The 25,802-nt window shown below is 36.7% G+C and overlaps 1 protein-coding gene across 2 annotated transcripts in view; it reads left to right on the top strand.

Annotated features, from left to right (window-relative positions):
• Rp1 (RP1 axonemal microtubule associated) overlaps positions 1-25,802 on the top strand; it is a 172,214-nt gene that overhangs the window by 128,159 nt on the left and 18,253 nt on the right. For both annotated transcript variants that reach the window (XM_078017164.1, XM_078017165.1), the window contains exons 18-19: positions 8,183-8,382; positions 12,494-12,580. In XM_078017164.1, the coding sequence (XP_077873290.1) occupies positions 8,183-8,382; positions 12,494-12,580 (287 nt within the window). The remainder of the gene's footprint in view (positions 1-8,182; positions 8,383-12,493; positions 12,581-25,802) is intronic.

Below are 25,802 nucleotides of genomic sequence, written 5' to 3'. Positions count from 1 at the left end.
TACATTATATATATATAATTATAATGTTATGTATTATTATGTATATGTATATATTACATATATGATATGTATATAAATTATATATAATATTATATGCATGCCATATGAACTGCTCTTAAGCTTTTTTATGCTTAGTTTTATATTGCAAAAATGTATGTATTTTAAAATGTGCTATTTCTTTGTCTTAAATTTAATTTTGAGTTTAGAACAATGACTTCAAAAGAACATAGTTTTAAATTATGACATTAATGGACTACTAGCGATAAATAGTTCATGAATATATTTTATAAACAAAATACAAATTCACAACAAAATATAAGCAGATAATACATGTCTTATAATACATGTCTCATAAGATAATACATGTCTTATAAGCAATAATAGAAAGTAATCTCCATTTTTCTGACATAGAAACTGAGGTATGAATAAAGTACTGTAGGTTGTAGAGGTTTGGATTTCTAATTTCTACCTTTGCCTGTTTGATCATTTTTCTTGCTCTTACATGTATTACATTCCCTGGACTGGGAAGTATAATGTATGCTCTCTGGCAAATTCTATGTTTTAGAATCTAGTCATCCTTGGATAAAATAAAATAGTGGACTGCTGTCTTCGAACTATTTTTTTAAACCTATCTTGGGAGAAAACTAGAATGTTACCTTTAAAAAAGTGATTTTTTGACAATTAGTTATTGGGTGTGCTTTCTTTTTCTTTCAGATAGTGAGCAGATAATACATGTCTCATTGACAGCCTATTATATTATAACATCAACCACAGGGAAATTGCCAGTTTGATTTTTGCTGTGTTGGACTAGTTCTCGTTCCGTATCTTCCTGTGTTACATCATGAATCCATGTAGCAGGGTGAGAAACTGCACTGCATGAGAAACATGTGCTTAGTTAAAATTTCTCACAGAAGAATTAAATATTGTGTCAGGAAGCAGTGGTACCTAAATTAGAGATGGCTACCTCAAGTAAAATTAGATGTGGTTAAAAATAGTTGAAATTTCTAGGAATAGACACTTTTTTTATGGGTTGCCAAATGCTTAAGAGAGAACCTTCTACATGTCTTATAAAATTTGTCTGTTCTTGCAAAAACATTTTAAAAAGCGTTATCATTGTTAAAATGTTAAGAAATGAAAGTCATAAATTTTTGATTGAAGGAGATCAAATATGTTACCTCTGTACTACTACTACTACAACAGAATACTTGAGGCAACTAATGAGAAAGAGAAGATCACAATTTTGTAGATTCAGAGCCCAAAGAGTGACATGGGAGAGGTTTAGTAAGGATTGCCCCTTGACTGCATCTGTTCCTCATGGGGCAGAAGACAAGGTGGAAGTACATGTTGGGGTAAAGCAAGTGATCACACCTCAAAGTGGAGAGAGTTTGGAGTCCCCTTCAAAGGCCCGCCCCCAATGACCTAAGGAGGTATCATCATATTTACCAATAGAGCCACCCTAAAAATGAAGCCCTTAACTAACATAAGAACCTTTGGCAGACATTATTACTCTCATTCAAACCACAGCATCAAATAATTTGCAAAATTAGTCTTCGTTATATATATATGTGTGTGTATATATATATATACACACACACACACACATATACACACACATATTTATATATATGTATGTATACACACCTACGCATTTTCAAATAATTCTTTCACTTAACCTTCAAATATGCATTGCACATTTAACTAAAAGTCAGATGTAAGGAAATACAGTGACAGCCAAAACAGACTTGGTCTTAGCCATCTTAAAGCTTACAGCTGAGTGGGTCAGATAAACATTAAACCACACAGATACGTAAGGCTAAAAACTAACAGTTGAGATGAAGGATGTTTCCAGGGCATGCTAGTCACAAAATAAAATTTGACCCATAATACAACGTAAAAGTTCCTCATTGTAGTTAATGGCAATATACAGAGTTGGGAGACTGGACCAAAGAGTGAGAAAAGGGAGTCTGAGCTTAATTTATTTATGAGCTACTTAAATCATTGGCATACCACAGTCTTTAGATTAGAACATGAGATCCTGAAAATCTAGATGATAAAGTTCCTCTAATAAAAACACCATCCATAAAATGAATGTTCATGATTTGTTTAAAGTTTTCCATCTTTGATTCCAATAAGAATCGCTTTTATAAGCATCCATGACTTCAAGTAGGGAAAAAATGTCTTTGTATATGAATATTACCTAGAAGGCTCTCATTCATTGCTGAGTAATTAGATCATGGCTTCCTTTAGTAGTCTTTTCTCTATTAAGAGTTGCAGTAGTTAAAATTGTTTCTTGCAAGAAACACCTTTCTATTGGTTTTGCTATTTAGCTGTCATACTAGATAGTTTGGGTTGTATTATCCATTCATATAAAATATGTAAGAGTTAAAATAAAGTATTTTACAAAACTTCTTTCTTACTCTTAAAGACATCTAAGATCAACTGTCAGTTTCTGAATAGTATGTTTACTAGTTCACTTCTGGGATAGGGCAAGATGTATGGTTTTGGGGTTTAGGGATAATAGACAAAATGAATTTGTACTCTGTTGTCCAAATGCTTATTTAATAAAAAAAAGCTGGAACTTTTTTCATGTACATCAAAGAGGCATGAGGATTTAGAACTTCAAACATCATATATACACCAAATATTGCTTTTGTAGTAGTCCGTACAGATGTATTACGTTGAATTTTCAGGGTTTTTCTTTAGGTCCAAATTAAATCATATTAGCTTTGTTAGGATGGGGGATATAAGAAATGAATATTAGGATTTTAGAGAATTTTTTTTTCAATTGTGCCAAACTTCTGATATATAAAAGTAGAGAGAATGCAGTAATGCATCCCCATGTACCCTCTACCCAGCTTCAACAATTATCAGCATTTAACTAATCTTATTTTAATTATGACCCTTTACAGTATCCCACACCACTCCCACTGGGTTATTATAAAAGCAAATCTCAGACATCATACCACTTCATTTACAAACACTTAGGAAATGCATGTTTTAAAAATTATTTAGGGGAGAATAGACATTACTTCTGAATAATTTCAAGTTTGGAAACATTGTATCTAAATGCATTAGAGCCAAATATAGAAAGAAAAGAACTTATGATTGAATGTTTTAAACTAAAACCATCCTATACATTTTACTATCAACTCTTATTTTTGCAAATGACAAAATTGAGGCCCAGAAAGGTGAATGTGACAGGAGTCTTAACTCCAGCCCTGTGTCTGCATATGGGCACTTGAGAGAGCAGTGTGGCCAGCATGCCAGTCCTTACTGTGTCTACGGTGGATGCTCAGCCATGGTGCAGGACAGGCCTAGTCTATGCCTTTGTCTCAGTTAAGGCACATTCTTTCTTTAAACCTCTTCAGGCATCAACACTTTAAAACACAGAGAAGCATGGACAAAAAATTACAAAACGTATATCCAGTTGAAAAATTCCTTAAAAGCAGTTGTTACTAAATTAAATATATTTCAGAAAACTGTGGAACTCCTAAAGCATAAAGAAAAATATTAAAATTATGCCACCTTACTCCTTCCAAACAGCACTTTTAAAATTTATTTGTATTTGTGTGTGTTTAGATATACACATATAGGTTATATTCACTATTCAATTTTGTAATCTGCTTTTCAGTTAATAGAAGGTAGTTAACATTATAAGTATTTTTAATAATATTGAGTATTTTTTTATAGCTATAGATGGCCCATTGTATAGATATACCATAACATGTTCACCTAGGACTTTGCTAGACCTTGCAGTGGGCCCTCATCTATATTTTACATGTTTTTAAGAATAATTTCTAGAAAGGAAATTACTAGGTAATGGATGATATTGATTGCTCTTCCTGTTATGGTCTTAGCTCCTTTTTAATATTACACAAACCCCACTCATCATTCAGAGGAAGTGTAGGTTTATGTTTCATGCTGCTGTTATTGTAGTAAATTACAATGTGAGGGTGGTGTCAGTTTTCATTTATGATAAAATGAGAACGTGAAGAGACCTTTGATATGACAAAGACAATGGAGAAGTTCACATCAAGATTGCAGAAATAAATGATTCATCTCACGCTATCCTAATCACTTGAAAGTACCTCTCAGTGTTGAGCAGAAAACCTACTGGTAATTTCTTTTGTCCTACAAAACATCAGGGTCCTCCTCTATTAAACAACCTTTATTGTTTTTTTCTTAGTATAACCTCATTTGTTTTCAGTATATTCTTTATATACATACACATACACACAAACTAAAAAGTGGATTTTTAGTGTTTCTTTTTAGTATAGTCTCTTCTGTTTTAATTCTTTCTCTAAAAATATGGTTTTTAGACTTCTGTGAATATTTCTCTTAAAGTGTGAATCTTCAAACAGCAGCCTCTATTGGTATAAAATCCAAACAGTTAGAATAGTGGTATTCCTTTAATGTGGATACATCAGTTAAGACTGTCTTGGTTTGTGGTACATGTTTTGGTCATCTTTATTGCATTTCTGTATATATTATCATCATTAAGATATTTTATGTGTAAAATATATAACTGATGCTTTCAATCAAGAGGCAGACTTTTCCCTTGATACTGATAAGTTTTTAATCTTCCTAGTATCAATCCAGCATTCCAGCATCTTGGGATATCTTTGATTATTTGATCTTGATTTCTCTTTGTTAACTGTTCCTACTGGCTTTGTTCATTCTGTGCTCTGTATAAATATACCTGCTATACCTCAAATCAAGAAACGGATTATCAGGACTGTTCAAGACTATTCGTGTTCATTTTATAGAAGTAGGTATTTTTCCTTTGCAAGGTAACTCTAGGGAAAATGCTTTAACTACTTTTATTTTCCGGATGGCTTTACTTTTTTTGAAATGAGGGTTAATCCATGACCATTTTTTTTCTGATATTGTGCTATCAAATGATTAAGGGCAGTTGTTTTCAATTGTTGCTCTATATTTTAGTGTTAATGAGCTTGTCTTTTTATGGCCACGCTCTGATAGTGATTCATGCCTTAAGCTGACTTCAACTTTGATCTACCTGGGAACTATTAAAATCGGTTAATTAATTTATTTCTGAGTTATTTTTCTTCCTCCAGACCTGCAAGAGACCAGCACCACAAAGGTAGCTTAGCGCTTTTGTTTTGTTCTGAGTCAACCTGATGGCAGCCTAATTAAAATGTTCTGTCACCCACACGGAGGGTATTTTTGAGTCATCCAATTACCTTTTAGGGACCATAGATTTTGTTCAGGGAGACCCTGAAGGAGTCTGTTTCCTAATCCAACAGGACCATAATAAAACATTCCCCAGCTTAGAGTATTTTTTAAACTTCTAGTCAACAAAAGCAGCTGCTTTTATGGTTCGCAGATGGAGAAATTTATAGTCCGAGACTAATGGACCTTGGTTCATTTCCAAAAGCTCATGGCATTAGATGGTGTTCATATTTAATTGATAACAGCCCAAACTTTAATACATCATTATATATTATAGATTATGCCATATGAAGTTATCAATTTTGTAATACGAGTACACCTTCACTATGTGTTATATTTGTGCAAATGATGTCAGAAAATGTTAGCACAGGAAGAAGGAGCCCTGGAGACCAACTCTTTTGCAGATGATATCAAATAAACAAGTATATACACACATGTGGACATCCAGAAAACTACAGTAGCCAAGGCCTCTTGACCTCATTCCAGGACTTTTCTGTGTGTTTGTCCCCTGTTCAGGATTCATTTTTTACTGGTATTCTTGTCTCAGGCTCCAGCTCACCCTGTATTAGACTGACCCTTGTAATACTTCACGCATATTGCTCTCTGTTGCCTGCACAAAGATATGTCAGCTCCCTTGCCACCTGCCAAACCTTTCATGATCTCACATCATATCTCCTGTTATGTTCAGCTGTATATTGGCATTGCTGCTGCAAGCCCCACGGTACTGGGAAAGCTTCTGTCCCTTCTGTCTAGAAGTCCCTTCCGGACTCCCCGCCCCCATTTTGATACATCTTTCTATTTTCAGCACTGAGGTTCCCCTAAGAAGCCTGTTCTGCCCACTCCTCCACAATTACTACTCCTGGCTCTCTCTGGCATTTGAACTCCAGTGCTTCTTTTGTTTTCTATGAATTTATTTGCAGGTTCCGAATACAAATATTTATGTCTTTCTCCACTAGATGGCGTGTATCTTCAGGGCAAAAATCTGTCCAACTTAAATCAGTGCCATTATAAGAGTAATAAACCTAACACAGTACCCAGTAAATAGTAGAAATTAAATAATGTTTTCTTGAATTGAATAAAAGTGGTCTTTTTTAACATGATTTAACATACTCATAAGATAGCGAATAAATGATTAGCATCTGTAAGAGCAACCTGCTGACCTGAGATCATTAACTATTCTCTTGACTCCTGGGTGTGTTGCAGACTTGTTGGTAGGTATCTGGTTACGCTGTTGTCTAGCACCTGAAGAAATTACAAATGTGTTTGATTAGAAGTGGCATGAAAAACAGTTAGATATTCACATGTAATCTTTGAATCCTGAATATGAGTTTTTCTTATAAAATTGTATTGAACCAATTTTTGTGGACTTTTCCAAGTCAATTAGCCTTGGTATTATATCCAAAATGGCCTGGAAATGCACACATTATAACAGTATAATTTGACCAATATCCCTCCCCAGCACTTCCTCTCCCTCCCCACCTCCCACCCTCACACTTTCTTTGCCTGGGTTGGAGGCTTTTGCCTGTGAAACTCTGGGCAAGTCATTTAATCTGAGGTTTGTCCACCTGCTTAACCATGGGACTTATAGGACTAGGGTGAGGATTCAGAAAGTCTGTCATGATAATATCAAGCACTGCTGCTGTGTCCTGGTGAATTTTGTTTAGATTATAGAGCACCTTCAATCTTGTTTCAGTACAGGGCTTTCGATTTAAACATTCCACGGTTTATTTATAATGGGATTTGATTTTAGTATTTAAACTCTTGTCTCTGCAACTTAAAATAGACCTCATAATTTGACTCACCTCATAGATTTGTAGTGACGTTTGAATGAAAAAACGCATGTAACCCATTCAGTACAGAGCTCAGCAAATAGTAGGAGCTTAATAAATGTTGATTGCTACAACAGTTGAAGAGACAATTCCAGCTGTTATAATGACAGAGATTACTCAGGAGACTAAAGAAAAAGTAACGCCAGTTCTTCCATAACATTTTTTTTCATTTATTACTTTTTATTTTCAAGTTAGTTTTGCTATAGCTTAGCAGAAAATAAATAACTAGTTATTTGCTGAGTTCATTGGTCTTGATGCTGTACTAATAAGATCCTAGGTGCTATCCAGGGCTTCCACTGGTTTTAGGCCATAAAATTAAAACTTTTAACCCTTCTAACCCTTCTAACCCTTCGACATGGGAAATTTATCTCATTATCTTGAGTGTGTAATATTTCTATGTAGAAATATCAATTAAGAACTAAGGTGCCATTGACGGACCAGTTCCTGACAGTGCAGAGTAGCTGTCAGCATTGTTCTCACATGTGTCAGCAGGCTCACGAGATGGTGAAGAAGACAACCATACTAGTTTGGGACTTCTTAGCTGTTTGGGCACTGCTAGCTGCTCGAGGCTGCCCTGTGAAATGTTAGTGCTGTGCAGCCCCCATTCTGACAGGCAACTGTTCTGAGCATCTCAAGAACCATTTGAACATGTGAAAATTCTCTTTAGTTCCAAATCCTTTTCATTGCCCTCTCCACATCAGATTTTTTTTTCAGAAATATTTCAGAAAATTTTTCCTGTGTTCTCAATTTGATATTTTAATATTTCATTTGAAAACATGTTTTAATTTCATGTTTTTTTCTTACTTTATATTATAGTAGTTTTATATAAAATCCATGAGACAGGCAACCGCTTTATGGAAAATCCATGGGCACAGAACTGCAAAGTGTCTTGCACTCCTGTGTCGTTGCATTGAGAACAGGCAGAAGTTTACCAGGCTCCTCAGATATTTATTGTTCTAATTTAGCTTACTTTAGTAGTCGAGTTTCAGCTGACCAGAACCTTACTGTAAGGAGACAAGCACAAATCAACTCCCTGGAGTCTTCTCAGTGCCTCCTCACACACTCCACCTGATTTTGATGTCCCTGGGCTCCCATGTGACAGAGGATTTTGTCAACTTGATGTTGTATCTGATCTGCCACTAATGCCCTTTTTCCGCATACAGAAGAAATCAGACGTTCCCAAAGCAGCGAGACTCTTCTGTCTGAAGATGAATGGAAGGTGATAGTGCTGACGGGAAATACAGGGACAAAGGCCAATGTCACACTCTGGGTATATGGAGATGAAGGAGTCACTGGACCAATCAGTCTTAGCAAGGACAGCCCAGAGCAGCTCTTCCTTCCAAGACAGGAAGATGAGTTTCAGGTAAACAGAATCATCAACAACACTGTTCTTTGAAGTTTGCAATGACATTTCTGAAATACAGAAAAGTGTGACTGTGTGTTTGTGTCCTATCTGAAATAAATCTTTAGTCTATTAGCATCCCCATCAGTTAGTTATGTTAATTCTCATTCTAATAATCAAAGGAAACAGTTTCGCTCACATATCTTACATAAGCAAGGAAATTTATAGGAGAAAAGTGTTTTCTTTAAAGACGATTCATTTTAGGTCATCGTTTAGAAACCGGCCCCATAAACCATTAGCTTCAACTCAAGTTATAACCAGGTTATAAGCAATCTAGATTCTTCTGGTAATGAAAATCCGTCTTTTTTATACTTGCATATATTTTTAGATGTTGCTCACCTGAGCTGTAGGGGTTTGAAATTATTTTCTTGGCATCTTTATGCACCAGATTCTAAAGCTCTGTCGATGCCTATTCTAATTTCTCTTTTACTTGCTGGTGTCAGAGAACACTGTGCTTTGAATACAGCTGTTTGTCCCATCTTTGTTCCTCAGAGTGTTGGCCAAATTTCAATGAGGACAATTGCGTTCTACTCCACTGATTCACACCTCACACCCTGCAGGGCGCAAGCTATCTAGTTCTTTGGTGCATTGTTAAACAGCAGTCATCTCCTCTGGAGAGTTCTCCTTTTGCATCTTGAGGCTGGCTAGAAAATAACAGAGAACCAGAAAAGACAACCAGGGCCACTAGACAAGGCTCCTGCGGGCTGCAGTACCTGGCTTTTAACTAATATCCAAATGGTTTCTAAATCTTCAGACCCAAACTTGTCCATTCTACTTTCTCCGTCATTAAGTTAGAAGAAAAGTAGTCGTCTGCAGTCATGAAGGAGCACTTTGGCTCAAGGCACCTTGTATGCAATGGATTTCCAAAGATTATTTGAAGATGATTGTTTAGAACTCAGAGTGCATATATTATGATTAGATCCTAAGGCCATCCCACAGAAGACTCATTTTCCCATAATATACCTTATGGTGCATGTATTTATGGTCTGATAAATCCTTTCTATGTTTTTTTCTGGAAAAATTTACCCAGCATTGAATCTTAGAATGGTATAGATGCTCATGATTGCACATTGGAATCACCTGGGGAGTTTTAAAAACGACTGATGACTGGTTCCACCTCCAGAGATTCTAGTTTATTTTTTTCTGGGGTACAGCCTGGGCATGGAGATTTTTAAAAGCTCCCCAGGTGATTCTAAAGTGCAGTCAAGCTTGAGAAATCTCATTACAACACCAGAATGTGGATCAGGTGAGCTGGGTTGGAGTCCTGGCTTCCCATATGTTAGCTGTGTGTGATCTTGAATACGTCACTTCATTTCTCCAGGCCAGCATCGTCTTTATGGGTAGAATGGAGGCAATAAGATCCATCCTTTCTAAATTCCAGGGAAGTCTGATAACAAAAAGTGAAAATGTATAAACGTTAAAAAGAATTTATTGACATACAGGAAATGTATTCAATTGGTTAAGAATGGAAGCTTTGTAGTTGTGGCTGCCAAATTCAAATTGAAATCAGCCTCTCACTAGTTCCCTAACCTTGAATTGATTGCCTGTCCTATGAATCCTGAGTTTCCGTTTTAGTTGAAGAAGAGGGTAATGATACTCACTCAAAAAGCTTTCTGGGAGATTTAAAGAATATTTGGGATTGTATGTGCTCTTCACATGCCTGGTAGATGGGAAATACCCAATAGATGAAAAGTATCATTACAAAAGTTGCCAAGAATTCTCCCCTTCCTGGTCAGAGGCATTAGGCTATATTCCCTCCTAGACTCTCATTAACCATGAAGTGAGGGCAGAGGCTCATCCAGCACCAAGCTGTCATCTCATTGGTGATCAGGAGTCCACTCAAGAGTTATATGGACTCCAGGCCAGCATCATCTGGGAGCTGGTTAGACTTGCAGAATCTGACTCCCAAATCCAGTGGGATGGAACCTGCATTTTAGCAAGATGCTTTGGTAATTTTGTGTGCATATTAAAGTTTGAGAAGCACTGGGTTAGGGGTTACTAGACATGGATGCTGGGGACTCTTGATAGTCTGACAATCCTAAATTTGGATTAGTTAGCTCACCCCTACTGTCTCTTTCTCTTCTGTGGGCTTTGATTTCCTTTAAATCGGTATCATTTTTCACCTCTGAATTTCTCTCTCATTCTCTTTTTCTTCCTTTCTATCAAAGGGAGCATAAAACCATTTTTGAGGAAGGTGGGTACCTCTGACCAAGCAGGCTTGAGTTCCAGTTTTACTTTTGGAACTTATTGTGTTTCCAGCTGTGTGTCTCCAGACAAATGATTGAATGTCTTTGGATTTCTTCATGTGTTAAGGGAGACTCTTGGAAGAGCTTTCCTCTTCCCAAAGCTGCATGCAGTTGGAAGAGAGCAGGCCTGTCCAGCACTTGCACCCTGGCTGGCACTTCTCACTGCTGCATAGTTCAATCTGCGGTAACAGCAGACTTGCATGAAGTTACACGTTTGCCCGATGGCTCAGACACCTCTGTATTGTATTCACTTAGAATGTGGAGAAAGGGGAAGTCTAGACTCAAGTTCTAAGAGATTCTTGAGACAACAGAAGGAGATCTAAAGGTTGGTTTACCTTTCAGAGTTAAACCAGGTCTCAAATGAGGGCTTACTTCTGGCTTCTTCTGGTAGGAAGAGCCAGCCTTTGAGTTCTGGGGTTATGATCCTCTCTGGGAATAAGAAAGTAGGAGGGGATTGAAATGGACCATGAAGGATTAGCATCTCTCTTTTACTCCCTTCCAGTCAACACCAGCATGATTTTTCCGAAACTGCTGCTGACACAGGCTCAGGTCTGTTTTATTTGCTATATAGTTTGGGGGTAAGGTGAGGAGGATGTGGTGGTGAGCACTTAAAAAATAATAAAAAAAAAGAATCTCAAAGCAGAGAACATGGGTATGAAGTGGGAGTTTTGATATATTTTGGATCACCTGACTGTTCCAACTGTGTTGGGATCTACCATAGATATGCAATGATGTAAGTCAAATAAAACCCGTGAGCAGTACCTGCCTATTTGTTTCCAGTCATCAGATGGTTACTTGTAGTAGAAATAAGGATGATGGTTATTATCAATTCAGTCATTAAATAATAAGGTGATAAAATATAGGTTTTAATCCTCATGGTTTAGTATCCTGGATGTATTTTCTTATATGGAAAATGTCTGCTTATAAATCTCTTTCTCTAGGTTCTGTATTTCTCCAAGTTAGAAACTCTGCTGTTATATTTATCTTTGCATACCTGTGGCCTTCCACAATGTCTTGAGTATTGTTTTAAAAAATCCTCATGAGTTGAAATGAGAATTTTATGCAGTAGCATTATGTCCTTTTGATGGAGGAAGGACCAGAGACATAGAACACCATGTAGTACTTAGTGTGTAACAACCAGCATTTCAGTTGAGCTTGAGGTAATTCTATGGCTATTTCTCCACACTATCTGGATTAACAAATACTCTGGGGTCATATCCAAAACTAACTTTAGTTCCCCTAACCTGTGGGCAGGTTTGTTTGTCTTCCTTGAACTTACAACATCTATATCTTATCCTAGGAGGCAAAAAAGAGAGGATTTTTCAGAGTGGAAGGAAGTTCTAGACTCACGGGGACTTTATTGTAGAAATTGCTGTATATTTAGCTTTTGTGTGTGAGTGTGTGTGAAAATTGATTTTTTTTCCCATCTTAAAATAAGAGCCTATCTTTCTGTCATTGGAATTCAGAAAGTGTTGGCTTCCAGTGAGAAATGTGTGGTAGTCAGAGAACCGAGCATATGCATGTTTTTTTATCCTATTCTTTCATCTGACTCTTCCCTGCATATTTTTAGCCACGTTTCAGGATATTTCTGTCTCGTATTCTATGTCTGTGAAGTTCACTGATAGCTTGAGAGGACTTCATCTCTAGATCCTGAAAGGGTCCCTGAGAGCTTTTCAACTATTAGCAATACAAAATAACAACAACAACAACCAAAAAAAAAAAAAAACCCCAAAGAATGTAGAAGTTCAATATGAAGAAAAGAAAATAAACAGCATGCTTAATTTTAAAAACTGTGCAATTTGTTTTCTCCCTTGTATTTCATTCAGGTTGAAATAAGAAGGGTTGGAGAGATATATAAAATAAGAATAGGACATGATGGGACTGGCGGACAACCCGAGTGGAGCTTGCAGAGGGTAATCTTTTTTTATGTTGAATGCTTTGTAGTTATTCTATAATGAAAAGCCAGCAGGCCATGTAAAGCAATGAGAAAGATAACATATTTTACTAATTGCTGGAAATAATGGTAAAAATATGTTTGAATATAACACTTTAAAATGTTTAAATGTTTTGTTTTTGTATAAGTTTGTTTAAATGGCATTTTTTTTAGAGTGATATTGCAAAGGTATCCATTCATCGGGGCAGAAAATTTGAAGAATACAGTAAAATGCAAGAATAAAAGTATGTTGTTATTCATTTATTTTAAGTGACTACTCTGGTAGTTTATGGTCTTAAAATCTTTTTTTTTTTTTGAATGAATCTCATATGCACATGACTTTCACTCTTTCCAAACATATATATATATGTATGTGTATATATATATATATATATATATATGTATGTATATATATAAAATATGTATATAACATGTAAATATGCATTGAGATTCATAAACACAAGTATACATTTATAATCATATTTTATATAAAAGTAAATGTTTTTTTTCCTTTTTAATGAAATTGAATTATGCTACGTATATACTTTTGGATTCTATTTATTTTTCCATTTTCACTTAATCATGGCCATAATTAGAAGCTTTTGTTCAGTGCTTATCATGTGTCCACTGACTTATAAATACTACTATATTTTTGCCTGACCACAACTCTTTGATTTAGGTATCATTAATATCCCTGTTTTATAGCTAAGAAAACTAAGGCCTAATAAAATGAAATAATTTTAGAGGTCACTTAGTAAATTGTCTTATTTATTACATGATGGAATTGAATCTAGAGACTAAGGTCTTAAGCACTGTTATTAACCCTAAGTTTACTTTCAAAAAGAGATGTCACTGAGTGTGGTAGAGCATACCTATAATCTCAGTGGCTTGGGAGGCTGAGGCAGAAGGATCACAAGTTCAAAGTCAGCATCAGACTGGGGCTGTGGCTCAGTTTTCAGTTTTTGGGTGTCCCTAGGCTCAATTCCTGTACCAAAAAAAAAAAAGATGATAATTACTCTTGGTGGCCTTAATATTTTAAAATGGAAGCATTATATTATAGGGAGTAAGATAGTTTGAATTATAGAACATCTCTCCTTTCTAGCTTTTAATACGATGTCTGCCACTGATTCCTTTATAGTACATGATGTGTTACTTTAAAATGTTTGAGGCTTAAAAATGTGGATACCACTGATAGACTCTGACAAAATATTTTTCAATTTTAAGTGTTTCATAATCTTATCTATAATTTTTCTTATTGTATCTTTGATTGTCTAATGAAAGAATGAGAAAATGTTAATTTCACTGAAATATTAGTTAAACAGTTTTTTAGCACACACATAATACAGTGAAGCTTATTCCCTTTAGTACAGGAAAAGGTGAGTACATTGCAGTCAGTCAAATATTTCTTAGCACCTAATACACACCTGCCATTGTGCCAGATGCTCTGGGGAATGGGAGGAGATAATATACATTGAAAGATTTCAAAAGAGAACAAGGAATGACCTGTTAAGAAGGGGATGCAAAAACCCATGTAAAACTTCAAAGTTTTAGTAAAATTACAACCTTTATTCTTGTGTATTCCTGGGAAGGTCATACAAAAAAAATTACTTCTGAGTTAAGTTATTCTGTAGTTACTGTACGTGTACATTGTACTTTCTCTGGGGCCTTTGAGGAAGGTGTTGAAGGGTGTTTTATGTTTTTTTTTTTCCTATAACAACATACCTACCTGAGTCTGGGTGATTTATAGAGGAAGGAAGTGTATTTAGCTTGTAATTCTGGAGAAATCCTGGTTGCTGAATCTTATAAAGGTTTCATGTCATACATGGTGACAAAAAGTGGAAGGACAAGTGAGCACCTAGAAAAAGACAAAACACAGGATGGTCTTGCTTTGAAATAACCTACTCTCACAGTAACTAATCCAGTCCTGTGAGAACTGCATTAATCCTTCCTAATGACATGGTCACCTCCTAAAGTCTCCGCCTCCCAACACTGCCACAATGACAATCAAATTTCAACATGACTTTTGGAGGGACAAATCCTATTCCACCATAGCAAGGTGTACAGCCGCATCACCATGAACATAGTGACTCTCCAACTAGATGGAAGAACTTCTCGAGCAGAGGGTGTTGGAAGAAGGAGCACTGAGTTCCTGGAAATAAGGGAGGGATTCCTCTGCTCAATGATAAAGGCTTCTGAAAAGATCAAAGTGGGTGAGACATTAATTAACCGATTCAACAATTGAATTGAGCAGCTAGAACTGTAATGAAACACCAAAATGTTTTGAAAGAAGAGACATTTTTCAGCACTTAATTTGTTTTTTTTATCTTGAAGTGATTTTAAGTTTATATAAAAAATTAAAGAATAGAAAAACATTACCTGATTTCACCCAGATTTGTCAGTTGTTTAAACTTATGCCCCATTTAATTTATTATTCTGTATTACAATTTGTGTATGTGTATGTTTTCACCATTTGAGAGACGTGATTAATGAATTCTAATTGTACTTTTAGCATGTGTGTGTCTTATTCATCATAAACTGTTTACCAAGTTTAGCATCCATTGATAATTCTTGTCTGAATCAGTTATTACTATGATGGTTCCCAAATGATAATTTTCTGATCCTGTTGTTTTTTCTCCTTTTATTGTCAGGCTACTACTAGATAGAGCTTTTCAATCTTTTGGCCTTAAATCTCTCTTTTTTTTGTGTGTGCACACATATACACACAAATGGAGGTTCTGTAGTTTCTATGGATTCAACCAACCATAGATGGAAAATATTTTTTTTAAAAATTATGTCTTTGTACATAGACATTTTTCTTTACTTATCCTGTAAGCAATATAGTATGACAATTTTTTATGTAGCATTTATATTGTAGTAATTATTATAAGTAAGCTAGAGATAGTTAAAGCTGTATGGAAGGATGTAAATAGGTTGTATGCAAATACCATGCCCTTTTATATAAGGGACTTGAACGTTCATGGATGCAGTCAATCCCCTGTGTACCAAGGGATGATTCTACCAGCATCTAGTTATAGATTTTTATTTTATTTCATAGGTTTCATCTATTTTTATCATCATCTTTTGATGTTGAAATCTTCCTTAATTTGGCACTTTAAGCTCCAATATAATTTTGACCTCTCACTATCCATTCTATGAAGGCTTCTTTACTTTTTCACATAAAAAGACATTTTAGGATCATCTAGTTATTTCTTTCCCCCAGCTCTGGAATCAACTATTTTTTCCAGAAGCCCTAGTTTCTTTTAGCGCACAATGGTATTTATAAACCAATATTTATTCGAGACATACAGGGAGAATTTATTATTTTTCCCCCTAATGCCCACCCACCCATGCCCAGGGGCTACTTCCTCTGATGTGATAACCTGGCTGTGCATCTACCTTCCCAAGATTCTCTCCACTTAATGTTTCCATGGTGAAATGAGTATGTGAAACCCTGAGCTTTTCATTCTTTTCTCGGAGAGTCAGAGTGCATTATAAATATAGTAAAGGCTCTGAGATGCCCTCTGGTAAAGAAATCTGTTTAACAGCATTTCCAAAACTAAATTCACCATGGGACCATATTTTTTTTCAGGTAAAATCTATTAACATCCTATGAAATAAATATTGTGTATTATTGTAGAGGCTTGAGGTGTTTGGGAGCTGATCTAGGGAAAAGCTATGACCATAGGGCAGAGACAGGAGCACACACAAATTTAATTGGGTAATGCTTTGAAAAGTTTGGTGTAGGGGAAATTCCTCCCAGCAGGATCCTTCTAGAGGCTTCCCTGCCTTGTGAGGAAAGGAGGCAACAAAGCTCCCAGGAGTCTGGGTGGAGTGTCAGCAGGGAGTGTGCGTGTCTAGGAGTTCCCTCGGGCTGTGGTGATAGTTGGGGTCTCATAACAGTAGCCATATCTTACAAATTGAGTAGCATCAGGGTGAGGTTTTGTGGGGCATGCAGAGCAGGCAGCCTCCAAGTAGCTGAAGATTTACTTTGGGGATTTTTATTTTATTATAACAAAAATCTGGGATATTTAAAAAAGTTATTAGATATGTAAAAACTTGAATTTTGTGTTCATGAACTTTTGCCCTAATGGGTCTCAGCCTGCATGAAGAAATAAACAATGTAGGGGCCAATATACACAAGCCATCTTTGGCTCATTTACATAAATAACAATTATATGCTAGGAAAAACACTTTTATGTTTGTATGAATCCAATCATAGCTAACAATATAGAAGGGTTTGTAATTTACATGACTTAGAAAATGACCAACTAATATGCTAACCTGTTCTTTTGAGCTGTCTAGGCCAGTGAGAGATCCACAAGAGGTGATCAACACTAGATCCCAAGGTGCCACTTTTAACCTAGAAATAGCTAGGTGGGTGAATGATTGGGTGATGATGGTACATCTGAGAGAAAGGGATTGATTCAATATAGATCCAGCCCTAGTTATTGCAATGATACAAAATTAGAGTGAACATTGGTCTGTTTCAATCTGGGTGGAGAACAAGATTGAGTAGCAAATAAATTAGAGAGCAGGTAAAAGCCCAACTACATGCTCAAGCCTTAGTAGTAGTGGGTTTCCAATGAGAAAGATGAATGTGTTCCCTAGAGGAACTGGGAAACCTTTGTGGACAGAGGGCACCTCAGAGAATAGAGAAGTGTGAGTCAGGGCAAAGCTGGGAATGGCGAGTGGAATGTGAAATGCATGTTACCTGTTTCATTTATCAGTGGTGCCTGGGGACGGCCAAGAAATATTGTATTGCTACATATGTAAAAGTGTTTTTTTGGCCAATGAGAAGGAAAGTGCCTATTTGCAAAACTGGAAAGTTTTCTTGTGTTTGGTCTTTAAATAGACTGGAATTTATCAGACATGAGTTGCTTGACCTTGTTTAGGTAGGTGCAGTTTATAATAGACTTTAGATCTTTCATCACCATTTCTCTCATTCCTAGTCAGGTGTGTAGGGATAATTCTGTGTTGATCATTACCATCTTCTGTATCACAAGCTCCAGTCATTTCTTTTCTCAGTAATTCATAATTGCACTGGAAGTTTATTACTATGCAATGTGAAGTTTTATTCGTCTGTCTTCATTTGCTCTGTGGCACAATTCGGTAATTTTCTGTGTATTCTACATAGCCTTCTTAATCAGTATTTTCCTTTTGTTATATTGCATGGGCCATGCTAGTCAAATTAACTTTATATTTTAGGACAAGTCAGAACCAAAACTATTTTTGTTTACGTTTCAGTGTGTCAGGGTATAAGGAAGAGAAGAATGATTCTTTCTTTGGGCTTTGATGCTAAAATAAACAATAGCACAGATGCATAAAAGTGTATATAAATGTACTCATATTCAGAAATTTCATCAAATGAAGCCAACGCACCCATTATGCAGAAGGGTTCTGCTAGATATTTGAACATACCCACAGGACTGAGATACAGTTCTTGTCTTTAAAGTGTTCATTCCACCATTAACCTGATTATAAGCCATATTCTGTTTCGGTTTTCCTTTAGAGTAGTAATTTTAATTCTCTTAAACCAGTGAAATTACCTCTTTATCTCTCATTCTGCATCTGTCTTCTGAAAGATTTATGGAAGGAACTAAATTGATTTCTCCCTTTCTCTCAGGTTCTGAGCAGAAAGGTTGGTAACCTGAGAGGTATTATAACCTCAGTGTTGAATTTTAGTATGTTAATTCAGACATTGTAAGTATCACCATATGTCTGTTCCAGTCATCTATTTTTAGTACTTGTATTTAACTACTTGGCTGAAATTTCTTAAAGTAATCCAGGAATTTTAAGTTTTTAAGAAACCAGGAGTGAGTGTTTTAATGATACTGTTCTCTTGTGAAACAACTAATATTTGTTGTTGTAAATCAGCAGGGGAAGATCAGCAAATGAACTCTAGTTTCTATTGAGGCCATTTCTAAGGTTGTTTCTTTTCATTTAGGCAATTAAAGCAAATGCTGAATATTTTATGTTATAAAGACTCTAGGTTTCCTTCTTAATTCATTTTTTTAAAAAGAAAAATATTTTTGGAAATTCCCTTTGTCTTTCCTTCATTTATTTCAACCAACCTTAAGTTTGGCTTTGAAGCTTGGTATCAGTAGACTTTTTTTTTCCTGTCATATTGACCTTTTGTACTACTTAATGTTTGGTAGTTCTGTTTTAGAGCTAAAGCAAAAGTCATGGCTTTGGGTCTTTTTAATATAGACTGAATAATTTGAGATGATGCCTTAATCTGAAAGTTAGTTGGAAATACCATTTTTTTAGAAATAAATGGTTGATTCTGTAATGATCAAAGGATTCCCTCTTATAAGTTCAGAATATCATAATGTCCACCATTATGAGGATATGTACCATGAGGTACAAGCACCCCCACTTGTTATGATGAACTATTTATAGCCAATAGCTTCTTGTAATTACCAGTAAGATCTCTTTGGGGAAATTATTATTAGGGGAAATCCAGTGCTTCCAAGAAATGTTTGTTGAAATGATTTCCTGTATCCTAAGTTAAAATGGGTGAAAACCTACTTTTTTGCATTATATTTAGATTTTGAGATGGGCTAGCTACCCCGTTTCCTGACACTCTGGCAATGTAAGGCTCTTGATCTTAGTGGTATATCTGTGCTATCATACTGAGTTTCAGACTTTTCTTTTTCCATGATTATATGGTTAGAGGTCTTCTTGGAGGTATGACTTGTTATCCTACACATATTAATACACATTAATCAACTATGCTATCTAGTGTCCAAAAATACTATAATAAAATATTAATCTAAGTCACTAAATTCATTCCAATTCAACTTTTGGATCATTTGAGCCCAAATAAAATGGCTATAACTGAACATAGTAAGAGAATAATTATCTTTGAATATTAGAAAAAAAATAGAAATGCATTTTAACAAATGCTGTCAGGTAAAACTAATACTTGTTTTTGAATTTTACGTTTCCTTTTTTTTTCCTCCCTGCCATTGGCTGTGATTATTTTAAATTAGGGTAATAAATTTTAGAGTTGAAGTCAAAAGACTTGAAAGATGTTTAGTTTCTCAAAGGTCATCGTTTTCTCTGAGTTTTCCCTGTTGCAAAATAAAGCTCAGTTATGCTTGCTCTGCCTCACAAGTTGTGCAGATCAGGTGAAAAAATTAGGTGAAGCTCAAGCAGCACTCTTTATTCCCCAACTGAGCCTACTTTTCCCTCTCTCACCATACCCTTAGTTATCCAAGCCAGAACCCTGCAGATTTTTGTAGACTGATTCATTCTCTTGCCTCCAAAATCCAATCCCTAAGGAAACTGTGGACTATTACTGAAGCTTACCTTGATTTTATCTATTTTCTCCATCTTGTCACTATTTTCTCCATCTTGGCCCAAGTTGCCATATTTTCCTTCCCTCTGCTTCGAGTCTCCCACCATAGCTGTCTAGCTTCTTTGGTTCACCTGCTGTGTCCAGGCTTCAGAGAGCAGGCAGAGGGATCTTTCCTTGGCATTAGTCTCATCAGATTTCCCCCTGTCTAATCTGTCCCCTGTCTACTTCCCTGAACTGTTTTCACACCTCTCTGCCTTGTCCGTGATGCTGAAGCCACACTAGTCTGCTTCAGAGTGGTCTTTGCCTCATCACCCAAAGGGAGCACCCAGTGGCTCTTGATCACATCAGCCTTGCTTATTTGCTTTATAACATGTCACTCATCTGATATTTTAAAATTTGTTTATTGTCTGACCTCTACTAAAAAGTGAGTAACACTGGAAGGTTTTTTTTTGGTCATAGCCAAGTCCTAGAACAGTGCCTATCAGGTAGTAGATAATGTTGGATAAGTATTTGTGGAATGAATAGCTTCACAGAATACGTTTTGTTCACTTAGTAAATGTTTATGATATATGGGGATTAATCTGTCATGCTAGTATTAATTGAAGGGGAATCAGACAGTTGTGCTTGGTTTTTAGGGAATGGGGGATAGTCTTGCATGGCTGAGCCTTGGTGTGTGGGAAGGGCAAATGAAGACACAGCCTGGAGAGTAAGAGGTCTGGCCCATTCACACTAGGGCATTGAGAGGAGGCCGGTGCTGGGGCATTGGCTCAGTCCACCTGTCAGCTGGTTCTCACATGCTACCTGTGACTTGGATAAATTGATTCAAACACAAAAAAGAGCTCTCTTGAAACCTCTGATTCCTCTGATACTTTGAATTAAATAGGGTCATAGGTTTTGGTGGATTTTCTAGTATTATTAACCTAACATGCTCCATATAAGCTCCAGGCAGTCTTAAAGATTAGCTAGGAAGAAAATGGCTTTATTTATTTATTAATTTCTACTTTGAAGTTTTAAGGCATCTCATAAATATTTCTAGTTCCTTTTCATTTTTAGTTACTTTTTCATTTCAGGTTTCCAGAAAGTACCATTGAAGGGAAAGAAAAAGTTCTGAAATACAGTGAGAAAAATAGTTCGTTTTTGAGGATTTTCTACTTCAGTGAGCAACAGGAAGTATCAGTTTCTTCTCACAAAATCTCCAGTCAAATGCTTAATCTCAAAAGACTCCAGCAGTTTAGAGAAACATCCTCAAAGTTGTGTCAGCTTATTTGAACCAAGGATAAATTCATGTACTTGATAGTCCCTCTGTCAATTGTAAAAACCATCTTTGATCCTCTGTGTCCGGGTGTTGTAACAAATAGGGTGTTTGTACAAGGCACAGGAGGGAAAATGGAGAGATTTAGTTTCCAGTGTTGACTCTGTATCTGATTGGAAGGGATACTTAAAGTGTTCTCTGAAAACACATGGAAACCTTATTATATTTTTGTGTTTCTGACTCCAGAAAGAATATACTAATGGCCGACCTTGGAACTCTCTCTGCCCTCCCCAAAACCAGATATTGTAAAGTACATTTAATTGTCTAATGCATGTCTTGGTGAATATTTTTTTTTGGAGGAGAAGTATTACACATATTTTCGTTTTATGGAACAAAGGTTTATAACACTTCAGAACAGAATTCCTAAAAGCAGTTTTCTCAACTTTTCTCTTTCTTGATTGTACATCTAGAGTCAGACTACCGGCCATGTGTGTAGCTCTCAGAAAGTTTTGTGCATGTTTGTGTGTGTGTATGTTTAAACTTTGATATTTTATCATTTCTTCTCTAAGCTTAAGGAAAAAAAATGAGATGAATTTTGGGTTAAACAAACACATGAAGGGTGTTTTATAAGCAAAGTACAATATAGATTGTAATGATTACTGTTGGCTATTGTATTTAGTCACAATGTTAATAGTCAGGAAAGAAGTGGAGCCACATTAGGGTAGCTGATTCACTCCCTACATGACTCTGAGTGTTCTGCACAGGGATAGCATCCCTTCTTCCTACCCAGTCCTATCCTTATTGTGCTGGTTATCTTGATTGACATTAAAGATAGGCAGAGAGGACAGTTAGGGAAAGGATAAGGGTATTATCAAGAGAGGTTAACCATGGAGGAGAGCTGAAATGGTGCTAGCACCTGTGGTCTGGAGAGGAATGGACACCCTTTTCCTTATGTGTTCCTGCCTGAGGTAAGAGGATCAAACTGGGAGCCATCTCAGGGAAGCTGTGCAAGGATTCTATAGCTGGGGACCTGGGAGACAGGTGTTTATTTCTATAATTAATTTTGATGCTCCTACTAGGAACAATAAACATATATTTAACACTCAGGATTTACATTACCACATTTAACGCTTATACCACCACAAAGTAGATACTATAATTCATCCAGTTGAAAAAAATTGAGACTTTGAGAAGACAAGTCACTCTCCTTGTCACAGAGCTAGTATGTGGATTTAGGAAGCAGTGGTCTGACTGCTGGGCAGCTTTACCACCCTCTTCTTTTGCCAGCCTGGAAATCCAGCTGTTCTGAAAGGACACTCCCTTAGGAGACACCTGGGTTTCAAGGCCCACTCTTTGGAAGGCTTTTCTTTGAGAGAGAAATTGCTGTGTCTAGTCACTGGTAGTTTGCAAACTGTTTCTATAAGGTGTTTTCATCTCATTTTTTGTACATGAAACACTCTTCAATCTAATGAGATGGGTTATGACACCAGTTTTCTAAACAAGGACCTGAGGATCGAGAGTCATCTGTCCACCTTCTACTCAGCAAGGCTATCCACCTGGGAGGTAGCAGTGAGGATAGAAAGCAAGGTCCTTTGAACCCAACTCCACTTCTGTTCTACTTGCTGCATTCCTTTTTCTGATTCCTGCCATGAACTAACACATGACTGGGCTTATACACTGTATTTTTCTAAGAATTCAGTCCTCTTTTATAACTTTAAAAATTAAATTTTTTTTTTGCATATGAAAATAAATACAACTGAAGATAAGATCTATGTCTGCCTACCTGTTCTGTATTTACTTTTATCACTCTGTTTAATTATGGAATTATTTATTAGGCAATGGTTTATTTTGATATCCCAGGATTTTTGAACCTTGGCACTATTGGCATTTGGGGCTGGATGGTTGTTTATTGTTGGGGGCTGTGCTGTGCACGGTAGAATGTCGAGCATTATCCCTGTCCACTGTCTACTGAGTGCCAGGAGCAACCTCCATAAATGAGTTGTCACAACCAAAAATGTTTGAACATACTGCCACATGCCCCCAGGGGGAAAATCTCACCCCATTGAGAACCATTGGCATATCCTTTTATAGCTTTGTAAAGAATGAACAAACTTAGATTCTTTGTTTTCCTCTTTTGAGGCATTATGAATTTGAGGGTAAACGGAGCTCATCTGGAGTCCCCACCCCAGAGGGTTTCTAGTGGTGACAGTGGGATTGAGCTTACATAAAATCAGTGGAACTGTCACCAATGAGTACCTCTGAGGTGGAAATCACAGTGGGACTCAGAAACCAGGGGCTCCCTGCAAGTTTCCATGGAGGGTTTAATGTGGAGGAAGAACCTAATGGGGTTTTAGGAAAAGTCAACTTGTAAAAGCCTTATATGTCATGGAGAAAGCTTCACGTACAGAATCTAAAGGACTCTCATTCATGTATGACCCCTGTTTATCATCATGATGAAACAACGTGATCCGTCTGAAATTCTTCTATCCTGATTGCTACATTATTTAGAATCTATTCACAACTTAGTGTGAATTAATTAATATACTTCTTTTATGTACGTTTCACATTATATTTTTAAATATTTTGAATCTGTGCCTCACAGACAATCTATAAAATCCCCCTAATGGTAGAGAGCATTTCTCTTAAACTTCCAACTATACCTGTGCCGTGCTCTGTGTATCTGCATAAGAAACGTCGGTGTGATGAGGCCGAGGGTCTTGTGTACCCCCTCTCAGAGTCATCTGCCACACACACATAGCAGGACAAGGTGCTGCCCTGCGTCTTTGGTTAGTTCTTTTTGTTTAGGAATTCCGTTTTCTGGCTCCTCAGGGTTAGGTTCATCTATTTAGCTTTAGGGAAGAACATCTCTTTTTGCTCTAAATAGAGCAAAGTAATAAACTCATTGACTCAAGGAAGGGAAATAAATTGGATCAGACACCCTCTCTCTGATTGCTAAAACCTGAGCAACAAGGTGACTAAAGACAGAACTTCAAGTATAGGATGGGGACACTCTTCTTTCATTCCCTCACCACCACCATCTCTCTAGTTTCAAAGTCAGTGACCCAGGCTCTGTGTCTTAGGACTATTGGAACAACAGAAGTTGATTATGATTAGACTGAAGGCTAAAAATAATGGAATCGGAGCATTGTATCGGATTGGCACCCCAAAGCATATGTATCCTTATGACTGCCCTCTTTTACCTGGTGTCTTGAATTTTTCCATCTAATTTTCTTAAAGTGTGATACAACCCAGTGGACATTTGCAAGTTCAGTAGAATGTATTATATTAACCTCTTTTATATTTATCCATGTAAAAACACATAAATCTGGCTCATGTTAATATGAAGAATTTATACAGTTTCTATAAACTTTTCCACACTTCTTACATATAATATCATCTATTCTCTACCACTTTGTGAGATGGTTATTATATGTTGGAAAACTGTTCTTTTCAGCATCTCTTCCCTGGAGCAAGTAAAGATGCAAGCAGGATTTGTAATGATTTGTATGAATCAGTCTTATTATTTGTATTGTTAAATACCCATTTCATTTAGCTACTCAATCTTCATTCAACAAGAAAACCAAGGACTGGCTTGTGAGAGCTTGAGGAATGACCAACATAAGAAGGACTTGGTCCTTTCCCTCAAGTCCAAAAAGGGTGTGAAGTCATGAATGGATAGGCTGCCAGGGATCCAAAAGGAGGGTTGCCTGGCCAGACTAGGGATCATAGAAGACTTCTCAGAAAAGGACACATCTAAGCTCTGTCATGAAGGATGAGTCAACTCATCCAGGTAGAGTCAGAAGAATGCTGTTCTGAGTAAAGAAACCAGTATGTATGACTGATGAGAAGATATGCATCCAGGTTGCAGAACCAGGAGCAGTTCACTAGAACCAGAGTAGGAGGACAAGAGAAGGAAGTGTCTAGGAAGATTAGGACCCAGTTGTAAGCTGCTCACTGTATTAGGATTTTGAATTTTATATTATACATACAACTATTGAAAAAGTTATGAGCAATGTACAAAACGATCAGATTTTTAAGTTAGAATAAGCTCTCTTGAAAGAGCCTTAAGCTGGGGTTGGAAAAGAGTGAGAGTGGCCAGCAGTGCGAAATGGCAGTGGAATCTAAGAATAAGCCCCTGAGAAATGGTGGCATCTGCACTACCAGGTGCAAGGAATGCAGAGGAAATGGAAGAGGGACACGTGGCTATTTAGAGTATTAACGAATATCTTAAAAGGAGAACATGTCATCCACTGTGATAGGAGAGAAGGCAAGCAAATCCTCTGCTGGTGTGCTGAGATGGGGAGGAGAAGACAAAGAGAAAAGGAACTTGTCTAAAATAGCCCCCAAGGGAGCAAGCCCTAAGGAGGCACCCAGTGAGCACCGGGGAGAAGTGCAAGTCCTGTGACGCAGCAGCAGCTGAGGGTTCACCCCCAGCCTACAGATGTATAAGTGTGCTTACAAGGATCAGAAACCTCCTCTGGAATTCCTCCCATAGATTACTTGTTTGGTCACTGCCACAGGCAAAATTGACACCTTCAAATAAGACATAGTCCATTCCATATTTCCAAGCCTTCATTTTCTTATCTATAAACTTAAAGAATTGTACCAGTCTATTTGGTGATAGTTGAAATGTGATTTTAAAAAAATCAC

Source organism: Ictidomys tridecemlineatus, chromosome 7 (genome assembly GCF_052094955.1).
Source record: "Ictidomys tridecemlineatus isolate mIctTri1 chromosome 7, mIctTri1.hap1, whole genome shotgun sequence".
NCBI lineage: Eukaryota > Metazoa > Chordata > Mammalia > Rodentia > Sciuridae > Ictidomys > Ictidomys tridecemlineatus.
This window is presented reverse-complemented; position numbering and strand designations above follow the sequence as displayed.